The sequence below is a fragment of the Cupressus sempervirens genome, chromosome 5, assembly GCF_028749045.1.
Source record: "Cupressus sempervirens isolate cs-2001-9-10 chromosome 5, ASM2874904v1, whole genome shotgun sequence".
Taxonomy (NCBI): Eukaryota; Viridiplantae; Streptophyta; class Pinopsida; order Cupressales; family Cupressaceae; genus Cupressus; species Cupressus sempervirens.
Window position 1 is genome coordinate 338,870,639 of NC_143122.1, and position 19,485 is coordinate 338,890,123.

Here is a 19,485-nt window from a genome sequence, read left to right on the forward strand (position 1 = left end):
TGGAAAAAGATATCCGCCTCTCACTCACGACTTCTATTAAAAGGAAAAAATGTGACTCCTTTGCTTCCGTAACATAAAGAATATCTTGGCTCTTTGAACACCAATAAAAAATGCCAAGTGTTAAATCGATTTTTAAAAGAAAACAAAGAATAAAGGTTGGAAGAAGATTTGAAGATTATAAATTGAAGATATTATAGTTTATATCTATCTACGTACCTGTAGATATATTTGTGAGGTGGCATCATATATTATGGTGTCACTTTATATTTATCTTTGTGTATGTACATAGGTATATATTAAAATAATATTGTGAAAGATTATTTAAAATCCCTAAAGGGACGTATCATATTTTAATTAAATTATTTTATGTTTTTAATTATCTATTTAATAGTTATGCAGTTTCATTGATTGTATCCTAATGTTCAAGTCACTAGGTCCTCAACCATGGTGATTCACAATTCATACCCATTTGCCTAGTGATGGTGATGCTCCTATGCCCAATTTTTTTCTGACAATGTTCCACCCCTTCGACGTACTTCCTACAAGGAAATTCTCCGCAGTTAAATCATATTACCATAACAAGTTATTTAATCATAAATAATCATAACGGCTAACTGTCTATTCAATTCCATGAATTCGCGATAAATAAGCAACTAGCATTTTTTTTTACATTAAATTATAACAACTAACCATTTGACCATTTCGCAGGATTATAACAAATTTAAGTGTCAACTACTTCATGTGAACCACAACGGCTATATTTTAAATTAGGCCAAAAATTGGGATGTAACAAGTTGCTATTTGATTAAACTCTTACCCTTTTCTATCTTTTTTCTAGATGAGCTCACTGAGATAAATTGGCTTGGTAGAACTGTTTTCATATTTCTCTTCATGATGTTTACTACATGTCCATCTCGAAGAAATTTCTAAATGTCTACATGGGATTGCTAATGTTAGTGAACATTGAAAGTACATAATATCTTCATTCACGAATTATGAAAAACTGTAAAATGTCATTCTGACAATTTGATCCATCCATATTTCAGTGAGGAATGCATTTGAGTTCGTTGTGTTTTTGGGCAAGAATTGACAAATTTGTCTTCTGAAAAATATCATTTGAGCCAATGCTTTGCCTAAGAAACAGCTCCGAGTAATGTTAAAGGCTGATTATGAAACTAAAATGTTATATATTGCTTGTCAGAGAATGTAACAACCATCAATATAGGTTAGGTGTACCAAGACACCTCACAAAGTCAACATTTGCTCATCCAGAAATTGTAGATTGGATGAAACCGAAACATGGAAATTTTGCAAATTGGTGCTCCTTTTTGGAAGCCATTAGTGGATCTCATGAGATATATGTGCTTTCCTTTTCATAGTTCCCATAATTCAATATCTGAACTAACTTCCAAGATCCAAGCAAGCTTGCATCCATATTCTTGGAGCAGAGGATGGTAAACAACTTTAAGGGGTTGACAATACTTTTTTTGGCAAAGAATTATCATATTTGATGGCACAGAAACCTGAAGGTGTCTCGTTTTATTCAATACACTTGTATATCGTGAAAGGAGATCTTCTGTTTTAAACATCTTATCTGATTCTTCTACACTTGTTAAGATACCATTGCATATTTTGAAAAACAAAGCTGGGCACATTGAAGGATGGATATACAGATCAGATATATCACCCCAATTTCTTTGGAAGAGTGGCATAGGAGCTCAAATTCTGAGGTGACTGAAAATTTTCCAGTCTAGCATATGCTCTCTAGCCTCTAGGTGATGCCTAGGGATAATGCATCAACTTCTTGCAATTTTAAGAATCAATATATATAATTGTGAATCAAATGGTTATGCTAGACATCTTGCAATCGCTTTGTAGGTGGGATTGTCTCATTCCTTTTTGAAGTTCAGAATTTCATTAATATCAAGATACAAGACTTGGACAGGGCAGTGGCTCAAACTAATGTTTATCCATCAATAGAACCAATATTTTTCTTGTGAAGAGCATTGTTTTGGTGGCATACGACCATTTAGATTGGAAGCAATAAGAAAATATTGAACAAACAACATTGCTTCAGCATCTATTTCAAGATCTATCTGATTGACTACCAAGCAGGGGATATTATTTGGTAAATTCTTTAGAGAATGACTCATAAATTGTTTTGTGAAAATCCATCAAGATTACAGTTTGGGCATATAGCAGTCTACAAGACTTTGAAATGACAACAATTGTGCCGAGTGAAATTCACTTTTGCCATTGTAGTGGATGATGATGGTAGAAAGCAAGTGATCAATAAAATGACAGAAAGTATATTTTACAAACACAATCTATTATGTAAAGCTATGGAGGAGAACATATAAAATGGGTGCCAGATCACAAAACAGATTGAGATCTATAATTGCTCAAGGGAGTTGCAGAAAACTATCATCCAGATTGCATATAAATTACATGAAGTTGATTCCATTAATTTATGCTGTTGCAAAGTAGTCTTCAAATAAAGCATATCCCCTGAACTTGATGATTATTTCCTTGCCATAAACCTTAAGAGTGCATATTGGACAGGAAACCAAATTAGCAGGGAAGCTCTTATGGGATATTCTTGCTACTTCAGTGGTTAATACGTAGTCTCTGCTGTTATAGGATATATTGCTTCAGAGACAATGGTGACAACTTTAAGTTATTGCAGAAAGAGCAACTCTTGCCTTTTTGGCATTTGTCTGAAATTTGCACCCATAAATATGTCATCTTTGCTGTCCATTTGTGATTTATTATCAGAAAGACATTATCTAAGTGAACAGGATTTGGGGAGAACATGGTTTAAATCTTCAAGAGTTACTGGAAGAAAAACTTTAGCGGCATATTTTCTGTTATTATTGCGCATCGATATTTTTATTTACGAAGTGCATGTTGTCAAGTATTGACTCGTGTATTTTCAGTTTACCTTATCATACATTTTACATGTTAAGACTTTTTAATTAGTTAATTTTTAAGAAAACCAGACTTCTAATGACTATCTAGAAAATAAGTTGATGTTTATTATTTGGGTGTTACAAGGCATTGTCAACTAATACTGAAGCTGGCTTAGCAGACACATTTGGACCTGTTTTCAGTTTCATAAGCTCTAGAAGACATACGGTGCATCTATAGAAAGAATTAAAAGGAATTTTCTAATCTTTTTAATGAACAGATCACCAAAGAAGGCTAAGGAAATTACAGTGTCAAGATTCCAATTCCTTAAAAGACATATCCATGAGAGATGACAGCATATAAGCTTGTATTTGTAAAAAATTATACAAAAATGGATTGAATACAGTCGAATCCAGATAATGTGTATTTGGAAATAGAAATGTAAAAATTTGAAAATAAGAACCCTTGGAACTAATGTAAAATTTCTAACTCTGTTTAGAGGGTTTAAACATTGATTCCCAAACACCAACTTTCTTGGGCTGGATAGTGTGAGATGATAGCAAGACCAAATTCCCTTCATCCTTCATCATGGTAAGTGTTACAACTTTCTACCAGCAAACTTTGTCATAGATCAACTTCTTGTTTGGATATATATATATATAGAGAGAGAGAGAGAGACTAAGGGTCCTTTCATAAGCCAAGTTGCACTTGCTGGGTTCAGCTGAAACATACAATAAGCAACCTTACCTGTACTTTTTGATTCATAGGAAATTTTGACCAATTGAGTAGAATTGTTGCAAACCATTAATGAGTTCAAAAGAATTACTTGAGGCAGATAAGCTTTGAGATTTTACGTTCTGTGGGCCGTCTCTGAATTTCTCGACCTTTTTTGGAATTGCATACACTTAATGTTTCGGTTTTAGAAGTATTGATTGTATGATTCACCCAATTAATGATATGATATGCAGTTACTCCTTACAAATAAAGAAACTAAATTAGCTTTATAACTATAACTAAACTCTCAAAATTTAGTGAAGTTAAGCTCAAATAAGAAGCAACAACAGAGGCTGAAAAAGTTGCCTTAATAAGTACTGTTACTGAAGTTTGGCATATGTTTTATGTCTCTGTGTGATTGCTTATCTTTTGTAAATTTTTTAACTGCAGGAATTTTCTATACTCGGACGTAATGAAGAATAGCTCCTTTAATTCTTCTTCTGAGTTGTGAAAAGGGGTTATGACCCACAGAGAAATCAATTAAAGTAAGGATTTTCCAAGCCATATGGGTGGCTTATTGAACCTTTTTGATTTTAATCAACCTCAAAATGGGAGGAAGTTTCTCACAGATAAAAGGCATTCTGATGGTAAACTGTCACGTGGCATATTGGGTTTTTAACTTTTTATTGACTTAGAGATCTTTTTATTGTATAGAGCAATCTGAGTTGATCATATTCTTTTTATGGATTCTTCTGCAGGGTTGGAAGCCCCTAGAAATAGCTTGGATGTGTCCTTGGAAACACCTTACACTGGTGGGATAAAAAATGAAGATATACCAGTAAGGATCTCCAAATCCATTCTTTTCTGTCTCATTCGCAGAGTTAATAAATCAAAAATGAGAAAACAAAGAAATTCAGATTAGTACCTCCATATACAACTCGCCATGACAATGCATGCCAATGCTAAAATATAAAGATAATTGGGACTATATAAATGCTTAATACTGTAATTTCTAATATCATTTTGAGGAGTTTAGGGATTGCATATCTTGTATGTAGGAGGCATATAATATAGAGTTCAATTGTATGGCTCCTTAATTTCATACAAGGTACTAAGAATTGCATAGGAAATAGAGTTTAATGGCGCCCTTTCATCTCTCCCCTCAATTTCATAAATTTGCTAGTATAACCATGTGATGCATTATAATTCTTATATTATGAGAGAATTTTCATATTTCAGTATCATTAATAATTGGGTTTTCTTTTTTTAGTATTTTTTATACCCTGCTTTTCCTTGCTCGCCCTCCCCCTTTCATCATTGGCTACATGGCATGTATGGAATTGGCAAATGCCTAAAGAACTTTATGGATGATATATGTCACTGGTATGCAACTTTATCTTGTGCCGTTTTGGAGATATATAAATTTCTATTTTTTTCACCTCCTATGCTTATAGGTCTTTTTAAAATGCCCGTCGGCATAATCTGGAGATTGCTTGATTTATTTTCTGCAAGGTTGGAAATCATTCCCAGAATCTGATTCTGACAATTTCACATGTAAAAGATGGTAATTGATTTATTTTCTGCAAGGTTGGAAATCATTCCCGGAATCTGATTCTGACAATTTCACATGTAAAAGAAATTAAGAATTATTGTCCATCCCTTTTTTTATAACAACTAGAACAATAATGTTTAAACATTGTTGACATTTGTACATGTTGCTCTTACATCCTCTAAGAACAAAAATGTTGTTTACTCTTTAACATATTCAAACTAGTTCTGGAAATAATGAACAGAAATAACAATGCATACTAGATAGAGTAATACAATATGCCTTAATTCACATGAATTTCTTACAGAAGTAAACTAGAGGCGATCAGCCAAGGATCAAACTGATTTCCTTGACCATGCAAAGGTTATATAAAGCATCTGACGTTTGTCAGACAAACCAAAACCATTGGGAACTAGCAACTATCTATCTAAAGTCAATAAGTAAATAATACTTAATAGGGTATAAAACATAACAAGGCTTACACTGATTACATTGTCTCCCCCCACCCCATCCCCACCACCACCAAAAGAAAAAAGATAAGGGAAGAAAACTTGGCTTCCAAGTGACAATTAAAACAAGTAATAAATTGAGATCAAGTAAATTATTCCAAATGCATACTGTTACTATCAAGGAATAAGGACCTTTGGGTTAACACTTCCTATTGGCAAGTAGAACAACTTGATGTTATCCTGGTCATCCCACAATTTGTGGATATTCAACGACAAAATGGCATGGAAATCTATAGTGATTGTTTAAGTTGGAAGTAGAGAGGAGATTTGTCTAAGGAAACAACGATGGTCAGCAGATTGAATTATATATCAACAGGGCTAGCATATCTAGAATGTAGGCCACTGTATGGAGAATGCACCCGCCAGTGACCATACAGTTTAAGGAATTTCGGGTAAGGACCAAACAAACAATCAGCCCAATTTGACCACACTCGAAACACTGAAAACACTGTAGCAAGCTAATCAGTAGACAAAACTTGAGGAATCTCAGAATGAATCCCAACACCAAAATAGTGTTCAATTTCCCTGGAGGCTTGGGAGATCCCTTCTCCCAATCCACCGGCGACTAGGAAGAATTTTCTGTTGTTACCAGAGTCATTCTGAGGAAGAGATAACTATAGAAGGGTACACATATGTAACAGAAGTTTCATCTTGTAATTCCACCAGATACACAAATATTTAGCTACATCAGAAGAGTGAGATTTGTTTGACTCTACAACAAACAAAGAAACAACTATTGGCCTTACAAATGGAGACAATTCTAATATTGAGTGCACACCAAAAGGAAAAAGATATGATTTAGATGATAAAGCAGAGGCTGCATGGAATTTTTTTTTGAATAAATCATACAAAAAGGCCATATGATGGAAATAAACACTATGCAGTTTGTCTATTACCTCCTATCGATTTTTTTGCTGCAGAGCATATTGTGTCAGAAAATAAAAAGAAACTTTAGGAAGATTAAATTCAATTTATCTGGATAGTGCTTAGCCATATAGAGGTTTGGGAAACAGCTTAGAGGATTATTATTATTGCTATGGGTAATTTTCCATACAGTTAAGTTTGGAGACATTGTGTCTTCCTTGGGAGGGGGGTCGGGGAAGTTGGGGGCAGGGGCAGGGGCAGGGAGATTTTACTATTTGATTTTAGCTTGCTCCATATATGATTGTATGGTGGACAATGGTAGAGCTTTATAATTTTATTTTAATTTAGTTTAGTTTTTTCAACCATTTTAGAATGCTTGTACTATTATTATTAATTTCATTTTGCTCATGTGGGACCCCCCCTATTATTTTTTTTCAATCTGACAGCATTACTTTTCTGCCTGACCCATTATATGGTACTTTTCCCTTTTCCATAATTTTAAATTTTCCCTACAAAACAAATTCTATAGCCCCCTTTCCCCCTAGAGCATAATCTTTGGCTTTCTTTTGAACCTTTCCTCAGATTGAAGGGAAGAAACTCCGTATCAAAAGGGATAAACATAAGTGCGAACCTCGCCCATTGATGTTATGGAATTTTATGGTATGAGTAGGGTCCTTTTTATGCTTGTTAGGGTCAAACACTTTAAATATTAATCTTTGGTGGTATGCCATCATTAATTTTAGGATTTTCTATGAAGTCAAGCACCTTCTTAGGAATATAAAAGTCAAACTTATTCAAAACTTTCAGTCTATGCAAACCATGTATTTCAGCTAGTGCACATGAATTCTTCAACTTTTCAAAGTCATTCTTCATTTGTTGTTTATCATCGCATAATCCTTGTTCCTCTTTATTGATCTCCTTGGCTTCAATAAAACTGTCGTTCAATGGATATAATTCATAGTTCTCCATTTTTCCATTGGAACAATGCAAAGTGAATTTGTTTTCATCTTTTGAACACAATTGAAATTCCATATTTCTTTGGCATGCAAATCCATTAGACTCTAATCATGCTTCTCTATCCACTATTATCTAGCATCCAAATTTGTTGAATCTAAGGATCTTAGGAAAGCTACTTCCTCACCACTTGATTGTTTGTACCAATTGTATGTTTATTTCCCCTTGTTTTCAGTGGAGAGTGTATTCTATTTCTAGCTATGGATGGCTTTGACTGATACTAGCCAACCTTGTCCCAACTCCCAACAATGCATCATATTCTTTCTAACATAATTAGATGACCATAAAGTTATTATAAAAATATTGAGTTCCAATAAGAACCTTTTGACCCATGAGATTATAAGTACTTAAGTGCCTTTGTTTGTTGATCCACTCCTGCCAACTAAAAAGTTGGAGGCCAAATGGTTGGCTTGTCTAGACTTCTCCAAGTGTCTTTTTGAAGTACATTCACTTCAAACTCACTATCGGTATTTTTTTTTGTAATATACCTGTTGACACAAAAGTTTGTACCCTTGCTTGAGGTATGACCCTCAAGCGACCTTGTGTAACATGGAAATGACCTCCAAGTGTGGGACTTGCGCTCTGAGGTCGAATCTCCGGAGAAGGTCGGCTTCCTTACTATTAGGGTGCACCTAAACTACTGCTTGAGAGGAAAGGGGAGAGACAAACAGAAAGTAAAATGCTGAAAGGGAAAGGGGGTGATGCACCGAGGTAGAACATGGTTATAATCTCTGCCCATGACTGCACAAAACATGAATGGAATACCCAAATACATAGATCTTGACTCTATTCTACCCTCTCAAAACTCACATGTAGGTTTGGAGTTAATTAAATGCTGAAAGGAAGGACATCTTCATAGTGCAACAATCATCAACAAATTAAACACAACATATAACTCTAAGATGTAGGGAAGAAACATTCAAAAAAAGGTAATAAACATGCACAAATAATGAACGGCAAGAAGAGGTAAGAAGTGGAAATTTCATTAATGAAAGGCAAAAGGAATACAATTGTAGAGCATAAGGCTACTGCAAAAATACCACCAGAGAAGAACCCCGAAAACATATTTACAACTGTCTTTTAAAGAGTTCAGGCATAACTTTTATCTAACTTGAAGTTCAAACCCCAACCAAGATGGAGTTGAGTTGCAGAGGAGAGCAATAATTGAGAATCAGAATGAAATCTGATCATGAAGTGCAATCTACCCATGAAGTGACAAGAAGAAACCCAAATCAATGCACCTAGCCGTAAAAGAGATCCTATCACCAAAGATTTGATCATTTCATGCATTAAAGAGGCATGGAGTGCATTGGTGTCGTGCAAACAAGGCCCGAGAAGTTGCTGAACATTGAAGAACTAGCCTTGATGGCGTGAAATGGCCGCAAGAAGTTGATTTATGCTACTGGCGATAAAAGCGGGGAGGGATAACAGGACCTGTTATCTACCCGCAACATGCAGGGTTGACCGAGGGGGGGGGGGATTTGATTTCCCAAAAAACAAATGTTGGTTGTTGATGAAGGTCTTCTCTTTGAAACAGACGGTCCAGATGTTGCGTAAAATCTCCCCAATGAAAGATTAAGTCGCCACCATCGATCAAGATCTTCTATTAGAAACAAATGGCTAAGATGCAATGAGGAGACCTCCAAGATGCACCAGATCCAATGGCTGTTGCGCAATTCCGGGTTTCGGAGCATCACGGAGACTCTGCAGCATGAAGAAACGTCGGAATGGCGACACACGGCAGCATCTCGCACTTCCGGGAGGATGGGCAGATGTATCGCAAAATTTATCGCAAAAATGAGAGCCGTCGATATGTTTTTTTGTTTGACAGAATGGACGGTGATCTTTTAATCTTCTGTTGAATCTTCGCCATCAATTTATGCATGTGCATATTGGGCTAACTTAACTGTCGGAGATGGGATCCTCTACCACGTGGCACAATCCCAAGTTTCAGAACCTTGCAAAGCATCGCAGTATGAGGAAACACCAGAATGGAGACACATGGCAGCATCTCGCACAATTCTAGGCTTCAGAGTCTCGTGGAGACATTGCGATATGAGGAAACGCTGGAATGGCAACGTGTGGCAGCATCTCACGCTTTCAGGAAGATGGGCAGATAGCTCGCAAAAACACAGAAGCCATCGGATCTGCAAGACAGAGTCAACCCGACCAAGAACAAACCAAGCCAACTCGGAAAAAGAAGAAATTGCAGCTCAGTTAAAGAACAATCCAAGTCAACTCGAAATGTTAGCTGCCAACCTCAGTGGGTTAACCCAAAACAAAGAATCCAGCCCATTGAAAGTTTCTCTGATCGGATATCAATGATGGGCTGAATGGGGAGTAAAAATGGCCAATAATCCCTTCTAGGGATCTTCATGTGCACCACTACTAGCTTCTTTGTCATGTCAATCGTCAATAATATGTGATTGAGCTTCTGGTTTCTTGACAATGGAGGTATGGGTTATGGGATCTTCATTATCTCCAAATTTTAAATAAATAGTAGCATGCACCATCTCATCCCTCCCAAATGTAGTATTGGTTATAGTATTTCTATATTCGCAAATTCTTTTTAATAAGTCCAATGCTTTAACTCCTATGGTGGTTTGAACTTTGAAGTACTTCCCTTGCAATAATTTCATCAAATTGTAATTGATTTTTTATTGTGCTTGCATTTGCATTTGAATGATGATTTCATTGTCAATAACATGCTCCACCTCAACACTCGCTTCGTGAAGTCTTTCTTTTTTTTTATATATGGGTCTGGTTGCATAGCCTTCATTGCTTGGGATCAAGTAACAACTAATACTTTTTTTGTTTCTTTCCACATCAATCATGTTATGCTATCTTTTTTTCAGATGCCTTGCATAATCACATTCTCTAGGTCCACACCATTTGAATAATGATCTCGTTCTATTTTCTGTAGAAATCTCTAGCAAAGCTCCCCCATTTAATACATTTTTGATAGTGGGTAATGAGCCAATCTTTAGAGTTCTACAATTTCCAAATTTGACCTCCCCCTCTTTGATTTCAATATCTTTTTGGAGATTTGTTCGTATTATTTTGCAGCTTTAGCAGAGGGGTAGGTATACAGAACTACTATCTTTGTGTAAAGAGTACTTTATTCAAATTATTTGGGTCATTCAAGGCATGTCTCTCCATAATGCTTGTGCTATTCCAAATTGGGTATCAAAATTTACATTCGATCTATCATCTTTTGCCAATTCTTATGTTGGATTTTGAAGACATCTTGTCCACACTTCTATGTTCATCACTCTATTATACATTGTACAATGAAGCTGGTATAACTTTCACCTTTCTCTTAAATGAAGGGATAAGGCCTTCAATGAATTGTCTTTTCTTTATCCAATTGTTTGTTTTTTCCAAATTTATGAATAATTCTTTCAGCATGCGATTATAATCTCTTTCAATTACATGCTTATCTTTCCTATTGTTGTAGATTTTTGTTACAATTTTGTTTTCATGTTGAAGAAATTTGAATTCTTTGGAAGTCTTCCATAATTTCTTCCATGTATTTTGAGAGACTGATTCAATATTTGTGTACCAATTGATAGCCATACTTGTTAGAGTGGTTGGAAATTACTGTAACCAATATGCATTGTCATTTTAACTATTTTTATATCCAAAAGGTTTCACGGGTATTACAATGATTTATTGGATCCTCTACTTCATCTCATATAAACTAAGGAAGCTTCCATCTTTTTTATAGTTGCACTTAATGGTGGAGTAACCATAGTTTTACCTTGATACAAAATCAGTGCTGGAGTTCTCTTCTCAAGGATTTTTGATTCAGATGTTCTTGTGCCCCCCTTTGGAACTCTCAAACGCATAGTAATCATCTACTCTTCATTCATCTTTAGTGTTTTGGATACTCATTTTGCCATTGTAGTTCTCTTATATGCTCCATATCTTGGCTTTGGAAATTTTGGCTTGATTAATCTTTTATTAACAACTCTGCGACACCTCAAAGGTTTCTGTCGTATGTTTCTTCTTCTGTTCAAAAGTTTTCTATGAAGAAGTCTTTGAATTCCATCTCCCAATGAAGACTTCCCTTATTTAGACGAGGCATCATTGCTTTTTGATATCAAACATGGTTAGCAAGGCTAATGCACGCTTTATCCAATAATGGAAGATATCTAGCTATTTCCACCCACTCATCCTTTGTATGTACTATGGGTATTCATAGTAAGTTGAATGTTTTGATACCTTTTCTCTTGACTAAACTCTAACTCCGAATTTCTCTTCAAGATGAGCATTGGATTAGAATTAACACTTGTAGAGTCTCTTTGCTTACCTCACATAGTTGTTATTTTTGTTATCTTTTCCCTACCAACCCCACAGATTGCCTAATCACTTAGGTCTGATTATGTGTGACGTTTCTAGCTTTTATTGGTTGTAAAGTCATGAATTATTTTAAATCAAACCTGGCTTCATTAAGGAAACGACACCAATGTTTACTCTTTAATTTGATAAAACTAGTACTAGAAATAATTAATAGAAATAACAGTGTAAACCAGATAGATTAATAGAAATATACATTTATTCACATTAAGTTACAGAAGTAGAGTAGAGATGATTAGCCAAAGATAAAGACTATTTTTCTTAATTATGCAAAGTCTATATAAAGCACGTAATTATTGTCAAACAAACTACAACCATCAACAACCAACAACAAGCAAATATCAACCATCCAAAGACAACAAGTGAATAATACATAGTTGGATATACTGGGTCAAACTAATGCTCTTGGAAATATTGGGTCAAACTAATGCTCCACAATTCTAAAACATGATCTTACCCTTGAGTCCAAGGGGTATCACTGAGAAGGCAAAACAAGGGTTCATCATCAGGTTAAGGAGGATAGTCTCTCTTGCACTTTGGGCTCAACTTAAACCCAAGATAATTTTCCTAGAGGTGACTTTTGCAAGATTTTAAACCCATAAAAACTGTAGTATAATTACAACGATAGAAGCTCTATTCAATGTTCAGTTGACCTCGATAATTGTCACTAGATCAAAGACTCTAGCTGCGTAGAACCTCTTTTGTAGCGAAATCAATATCTTGCACATGCATCTATAGATAACATCATTATATTCCCCAAAGTTAATTTCATTTAATTTCTCATACACAGTAGCAAGGTTTTTAACATGCACGACATGATTCTCTCTAGGTTTGCTTGAATTTGTTCCCTGGAAAGTAAAATTGTGGACGGCAAGCATAAAAAAAATTCGTTTAAGGATATGATTGGTCATATATTTTTAAGACTGGTGTTTATTAAATGGGAAATTGAAATCACCAAGGAACAATGAGCAATGCATTTACATATGATATCATACAACAAAGCATGCTTAATTAGCCATCATGGAATTGCATAAATCCATGTGTTATGTGGAAGAGACCATTACAAGTTTGTGATGCTTTAGAATGCTATTACATTCATTAAATCCAATATTACACTCATGTCAGCAACTATGGCAAGGAAGAAACCTTTGTATGACCCAGACACTCCTTTGAAAATATGTAAACTATCATCGAGATACTCAATTACAAATAACACATACAGTTTTAATCTATTTGTGAATTAAAGACATGTATCTCTAGATGGGATAATCTTGCATCAATTGAAACCCAAGAAGACCCTAGCACCTGTAGACCTCCATAAATAGAAGCAATCAATCTCTTCTTTTCTAAATGATAAACAACATATATAACCTCAAAGAAACCCCATGCATAGAAATAGCTATAAATTATGGATTGTGCTTGGACAATAAATGCAGGTATTGTTTGAAGCTTTGGAATTGAGGGAAAAGGATGGATCCTGCGCAAAATTGAACAATCCAGATCCCAGCAAGGATATTAGTAGCTAAGGAAACTAACAACATTCATAGTGTTGATATCATGTGCAGCATACAAGAGTGTGTCATATCCCTTTATCACTGAACCTGCCTTATCTATCTGATCTCAGATCTGTCACTCCTCATTGAACTCATTGACAAGTTCAAGAATCTTTGAATTTGTTGATGTCACCCACTTCTTTGTTTTACTTTCTTCTCTGACCCTCCATTGCACATTGTTGGAGCTTTTTCCTTCTTGTGAATCATGTCAGGTATTCAAGAATTCTTGAACTCTGTGACATCCTTATTTTCCTTAGTCGTTTTTCAGTTTTTAATCTTCATTAGAACTTCCATGACTAATTGTACCATGTCAAGAAGTTCAAGAATTCTTGAATTTTCCAAAATCATTTTCTTCTCTTCCTTGATCATTTTTCAATCATTTCTTATGTTGGAGCTTTTGGCACATTTTGAACCATGTCATAGGTTCAAGAAGTTCATGAAATTCCAAAGCTCTAACATTCTAACACCAATCCCTGACATAGGTAATAGAAATGTAAAACACATCCAAACTTGAAAAGAAATTAGGGTATTTAGCAACCTAAAAACACGAGGGGGACATGGGAATGACAGGAGAGCACACTTGCACAAATTCTAACAGAAGGGGAGGGGTCCATCAAATGTTTCTTACATTGGTTTTCTATGATGGAGAAATAGGGAAAGTGCACAAGGGGACAAAAGCTTAGCCAATTTTGCAATTTTTGAGGCCTATGAAACCAGTCTCCAGTAAGATACAAAATATAATGATGGTATGTTTCACTAATAGTTAATTAAACAAGTCTAAAACATTTTGGGTTAGATAGCATTCTAACCTTATTTCCATTGCAAATGAGACTAATTGATGATTATATGTGTTTAGATATCTATTTGAATTCCTAGAGCAAAAAATGTGCAATAGATATGTCATATTATAAAAGGACAAATTTTTCTATGTTGATTACAACTAATGGATACAGTTTACGTGTCCAGTGCCTTACACGGCGTAGGGCTAATTTTAAACATTGATATAGTTGACATTTGGGAATATGAACCTTGGTCATGTGGTGTTATTTCACTTGCACTCCACAAGGCATAATGCCAAAGGTGGGTGTAATCAGAAACATGAATTATGAGCCTTTGTTATTTTCAGTAAAATTCTCTCTGCTGTAGTCAATCTTTTATTTTAATTATTTGATTTGGCCTTACAAATTCAAACCAGGGAAGATGTGCCGCTATTTTGTTTTCAAATGTCATAAGCTGCAAAATTTCTGGTTGAAATTTAGTTATACCCTTGAAACATGGTCAATGTATTTATGTATTAATGTGACTGAGATTATTAAATAAAATAAAAATCAAATTTTAAAAATAACAGTTGGCCACCAGGAGTGTAAAAAAGATAAAGACGCATCAATGTTAAAGGTCATGGTTCATATACAAGGGGCACAGAATGGATCACAACCAAACATTTTCTGCTTACATTTAATGCCACACCAAGTCACACTTTGTGACCTTTCTGGGAGCTTTAAAATGCCCAGAATAATTTTTGTTGCATCACCATAAGTTTATGTTTTATGTTTAATTTTCAGTATGCATATGAAATGAAGAAGGTACCAAGTACAAGGAAGAAAGCAAGTGGCATGCCAATCAAGACGCTGATAGCCCAAGAGATGTTGAAGGAGACAGATTCAAAACGTCGCACACCTAGTGTAGTAGCACGTCTGATGGGATTAGATGCAATGCCAGGTGAGTCTGTGTCAGCGCAACATATAAAATCAGCAGAGCTCCATCCACAGAAGAAGATCTCTGGTAAGAAGCAACAAGAACCTAAGATATCCCATGATGTTCATTATTTCCAAAAGAAGTCAAAAGGTAAAGCACCTAAGCCTCCACAAGAATATCTGCCGAGTCCTATTGAAGAGGAAATGGATAGTCATTATCAGAGGGAAGCTTCAGGGACTCGTCCATTTCGAGATCATCCTCAAGAGCATCAGCTGCAAGAGTTTAAGAAACAATTTGCAGCCTGGCAAGCCACAAAGTTTCAGGACCATTCAACACCTTGCCAGCCTGATGAAAATAACAGAAAACTATCTGAGAAACAAGCACTTTTGCATGAAAAGCTGAATGAGGCCAAGATGATTCTAGTACGTGATAAGTTTATTGACACTAAGCGCCTTGCAACTGATGAGAAGCTTCAACAATCTAAAGAGTTTCTGGATGCACTTGAGGTTTTGCAATTAAACAAGGACATGTTCATGAAGTTTCTTCAGGACCCAAATTCTTTGTCAGCAAAGCATACTCAGAATATGCAATCTAATTCAGGAGCTGAGGAAAAACAGTTACCAAAAACAAAATCATTAAGCCCAGCAAAAAGACGTGAATTGTGGAGAGAAAAGGATCATAGACAAATAAACATTTCCAAAGAAGGGAATAAAAATGAGAAAAGACTTCAGAGGCAGAAGGCCCACAAATTTTTTTCAGAAAGAGAAGATGTTCAGGATGTAAGGAGCTTGACACCTTACATATCGTTGCCAGTGGGTACTGTACATGAACAAAAAGACAATTACCTTTCAATGTCTTTAGACAGTAAGAAAAATTCTTCTTCATTGCCAACAAGAATAGTCATCTTAAAGCCTGGTCCAGGGAAGCATCATAATTACAGGATGAGTCCATCCCCAAGCTGCTCTCCGCATTCTCAAACTGAGCTCAAGGATTCAGAAGTGACAGAAACATATAGCACTCGAGATTTTCTTCAGGAAGTGAGGGAAAGGCTTAAATTAAGTTTTGCTGAGAAGAAGAAAGATGGTTCTAGGATTATCGAGGAAGGTGCGCAGGATCAACTTTGTAATGAACATAAGGATCCAAGGCATATTGCTAAACAGATTGCAAGGAAAGTCAGGGAAAGTGTCACAAGAGATATAGGAAATGATATGTCTCAAATTGGGGATATTTCAACATTGCCTAGCTTTAATGGAAAGAAAAGTTCACCAAGCAGATCTACAAATACAACCAGAAATGCAAACATTGACAGCTGCGCAGAAATTTCCATGTCAGATACCAACTACTCACGGGATCATGCAAACAGGTCCATTTCACCTGTGTCACCTTCCATTAGCAAGTCTTCTGATTTGCCTAAATATGAAAACAATGAATCAAGGAAGACTGTGCCTGGAAGACGAAGAACTACACAGTGGGAGGAAGAAGAGCAGAAATTAAGACAGCAGCAACTAAGACAAATATCATATACGTTAGGGCAAGTTCTTTCTATTCCTGGAAACAAGAAACATGTATTGCAGTCAAAGAGATATGAGCAAAATAATGGAGGCAGTGCTGGTGATGCTGAAAGAGACATAACATGTTGCGATTTGCATGAATCAGGGAGCAAATTGAAAAAGTCAATTAAGCAGGAAATTGATGCCAAGCAGGAAGGTTTCTCAGCTAATATCAATGTAAATGATTACAGGGGTGCTTCACCCTGGAGTCCTCTTTCCCGTTCAGTCACTCTGGCAGCCAAACATTCTGAGAGCAAAAATAGTGAGAAGCAAAATAATGCATCTTGTGTGGACTTTAGCAGTACCAATGAAATCAATCCTGATAGACCTGACAAGAGCCTTCCTGCTGAGTCAATCAAATTTAGGAATGAGAAATCTAGCTTCAAAGGAAAAGTTTCAAATTTGAAAGATAGCTTGCTGAGAGGGCGACCACGAAAGTCAAGCAGCAAGAAATTGAATTTTGCGGACACCGGGCAACCAAACAATTATGTTGAAACTCTTCTGAATAATGAGTGTCATCTACATTTTGAAGCACCTTCCAATTCAAATAGACTGGAAATCTCAGATGACTTACATGTTCTATGCCCACAGGAAATTTGTATCCCATCAGTAGATTTTCATAATGCTGATGTGGCGAATGAACTACTTGAGAGTTCTCCTTGCAGCATGCACAGAACCTTGATCAAAGATGATAAAGGTTCTGAACAATGTCCTATGGATACATCAGATTTGATAGCTGTTTCAGTGGAGGATAAAAGTATGTCAACTGGCAGGGAAATTGAATGTGTTGTCAAGGTAACCTTGACTGCCCTCTTTTTGCACACATTCAAGCATGTTTTTTTTCTCTTTTGAATGGTCTAACTGATATGAGTTTACAGAAATTTTTACCTGGAGACCATGTACAGGTTATTCCAGCTTATAGTGAAACGAAGGACCCGCCTCTAGATGAAATCAACACTTCAGAAAACAGTGAGAAAGCTGAACATGCAAGTCCTATATCAGTTCTGGAGTTGCCTTTCCAAGAACAATCGCCCAGCCTTAAGGGGTTTGAGAAAATAAGTTCAAATCTTCAAGGTAGGCAAATGACAACATTACTTTTATTATATCTAGTGATTGCCTTAGATGTTTACCATAGTTCACATGTTCCTTAGTTATTTTTGAAGAGTTCTGGTGGATAGCTAATAAATCTTTGTCAATTCTGATGTTCCATTTTACCATGTAGAATTGCGGATACGTCTTCGCCTTCTTAAGTTTGATGACTCTGGAAATCTCCATCGCGAATCAGAGAACCTTTTACAAGGGGAGACCACAGTGTTTGAGGACCGTGATATTGAAGTAGTTGGCACTGATAGTGAAAATATCTGCACGTCATCATCAGAAGCAGAACTTTCACCTGCCCCAGGATTTTCACTTCCTGAAATTGAGAATGTGGATATTATATCTATGATGATGAAACACATTCCATGTCCAGAAACACAAAGTGCTGATCTATTGTATGTTATAAATGCACTTGTTACTTCTGGTCTCAGTGGCAATGCTGATGCAGTTTTTGCACAGTGGCATTCACCAAGTAATCCAATAGATCCTGCTTTATACAAAAAGTTAAAAGGTAACGAACATGGAATGTCAGAATCTGTTGGTCAGATGGAGTCTTATAGAAGTGAGTCCGAGGAGAAACTCCTTTTTGATTGCATAAATGAAGTGTTATTGGAAATACTTGGGCCATTCTTTAACCCACGCCCTTGGGTGAAGCCAACAAAATGGAAGCATCAACAGCGTATGCCTGTTGGTAATCAGCTTTTAGAAGTGATGTGGAGGAAACTTTCATATTACCTTTACCAACAATCAGATATGGAATATACACTAGATAACCTTGTAGGAAAAGATATTGACAGAGACAGTAGGTGGCTGGAGCTGCAAGATGATGTTGAAATGGTAGGAGTTGATCTGGATAAAATGATTTTTGACAATTTGATTGAGGAGATTTGCTGTGATCTACTCTGTACATGAGGGGCATCTTGCATCTGGAGTTTGTAAAATAATGTAATTCTCTTCATTTTTGTGAATTTTAATAGAGATTTATTTGCTGAGGTCAATACCCTCAGTCTTTGGCAAGTGCATCATACACAGATGTATCAAGTCTTGGCCATATCGTGTCTTGTTCTCACGCTGATATGGTGTACAAAGTTTATTATATGTGAATAGGGTGCTGAACGGATATAGTCTTTATCCTAGATTAGTTGCATATAACTATTAATTTCTTTCTGTTACTTCGTCTCTGCAAGATGTGAAATCTATGGTTAGGATCAAATGTATATTGTATTCTTGTGATTACCCAGTTATGCAAAGAAAATAGAATCCTTTGAAAGGATCTCTGAATGGCAGAATATGAGAACATTCAATAAATTATCAAACTGTTTTCAGATGTAAACTCCTCTATATTAGTGGGTTGTAGCATTCTACAATCATGAGGATTTGATGTCCTTATGTTATGATTGATCTGAGTCTCATCTTAGTAAATATATTGGCAGGATAAAGCTATTGTGGATTAGACAGGTTTCATGAACCATTTGGTAATTTCTATTTAAAAATAATTTGCTTCTCCGTGTATGTATGACATTCTCAGTGTTTCTTGCAACTGTATTATACCCAGAGTGGTGCTGTGAAGGCCATTTGTGCCTTTTAGGGCCCTTAGGTCACTTACTACTAGAATTTGTTAAAATCCCATTGTGAGAATATATCCCACATACTTTACACCTCATAGATCACAT

At 35.9% G+C, this 19,485-nt stretch overlaps 1 protein-coding gene across 5 annotated transcripts in view; it reads left to right on the forward strand.

The window, feature by feature from the left end:
• The window catches only part of LOC149556068 (uncharacterized), a 36,301-nt gene extending 17,156 nt beyond the window's left edge, over positions 1-19,145 (forward strand). For 3 of the 5 annotated variants that reach the window (XM_089830200.1, XM_089830199.1, XM_089830201.1), the window contains 5 exons: positions 4,072-4,268; positions 4,380-4,459; positions 15,032-17,509; positions 17,593-17,788; positions 17,937-19,145. In XM_089830200.1, coding sequence (XP_089686326.1) covers positions 4,187-4,268; positions 4,380-4,459; positions 15,032-17,509; positions 17,593-17,788; positions 17,937-18,724 — 3,624 coding nt within the window. In that variant the 5' untranslated portion in view covers positions 4,072-4,186 and the 3' untranslated portion in view covers positions 18,725-19,145. The remainder of the gene's footprint in view (positions 1-4,071; positions 4,269-4,379; positions 4,460-15,031; positions 17,510-17,592; positions 17,789-17,936) is intronic. The other 2 variants (XM_089830204.1, XM_089830203.1) reach the window with 1 other exon arrangement.
• Positions 19,146-19,485: the final 340 nt, after the last annotated feature.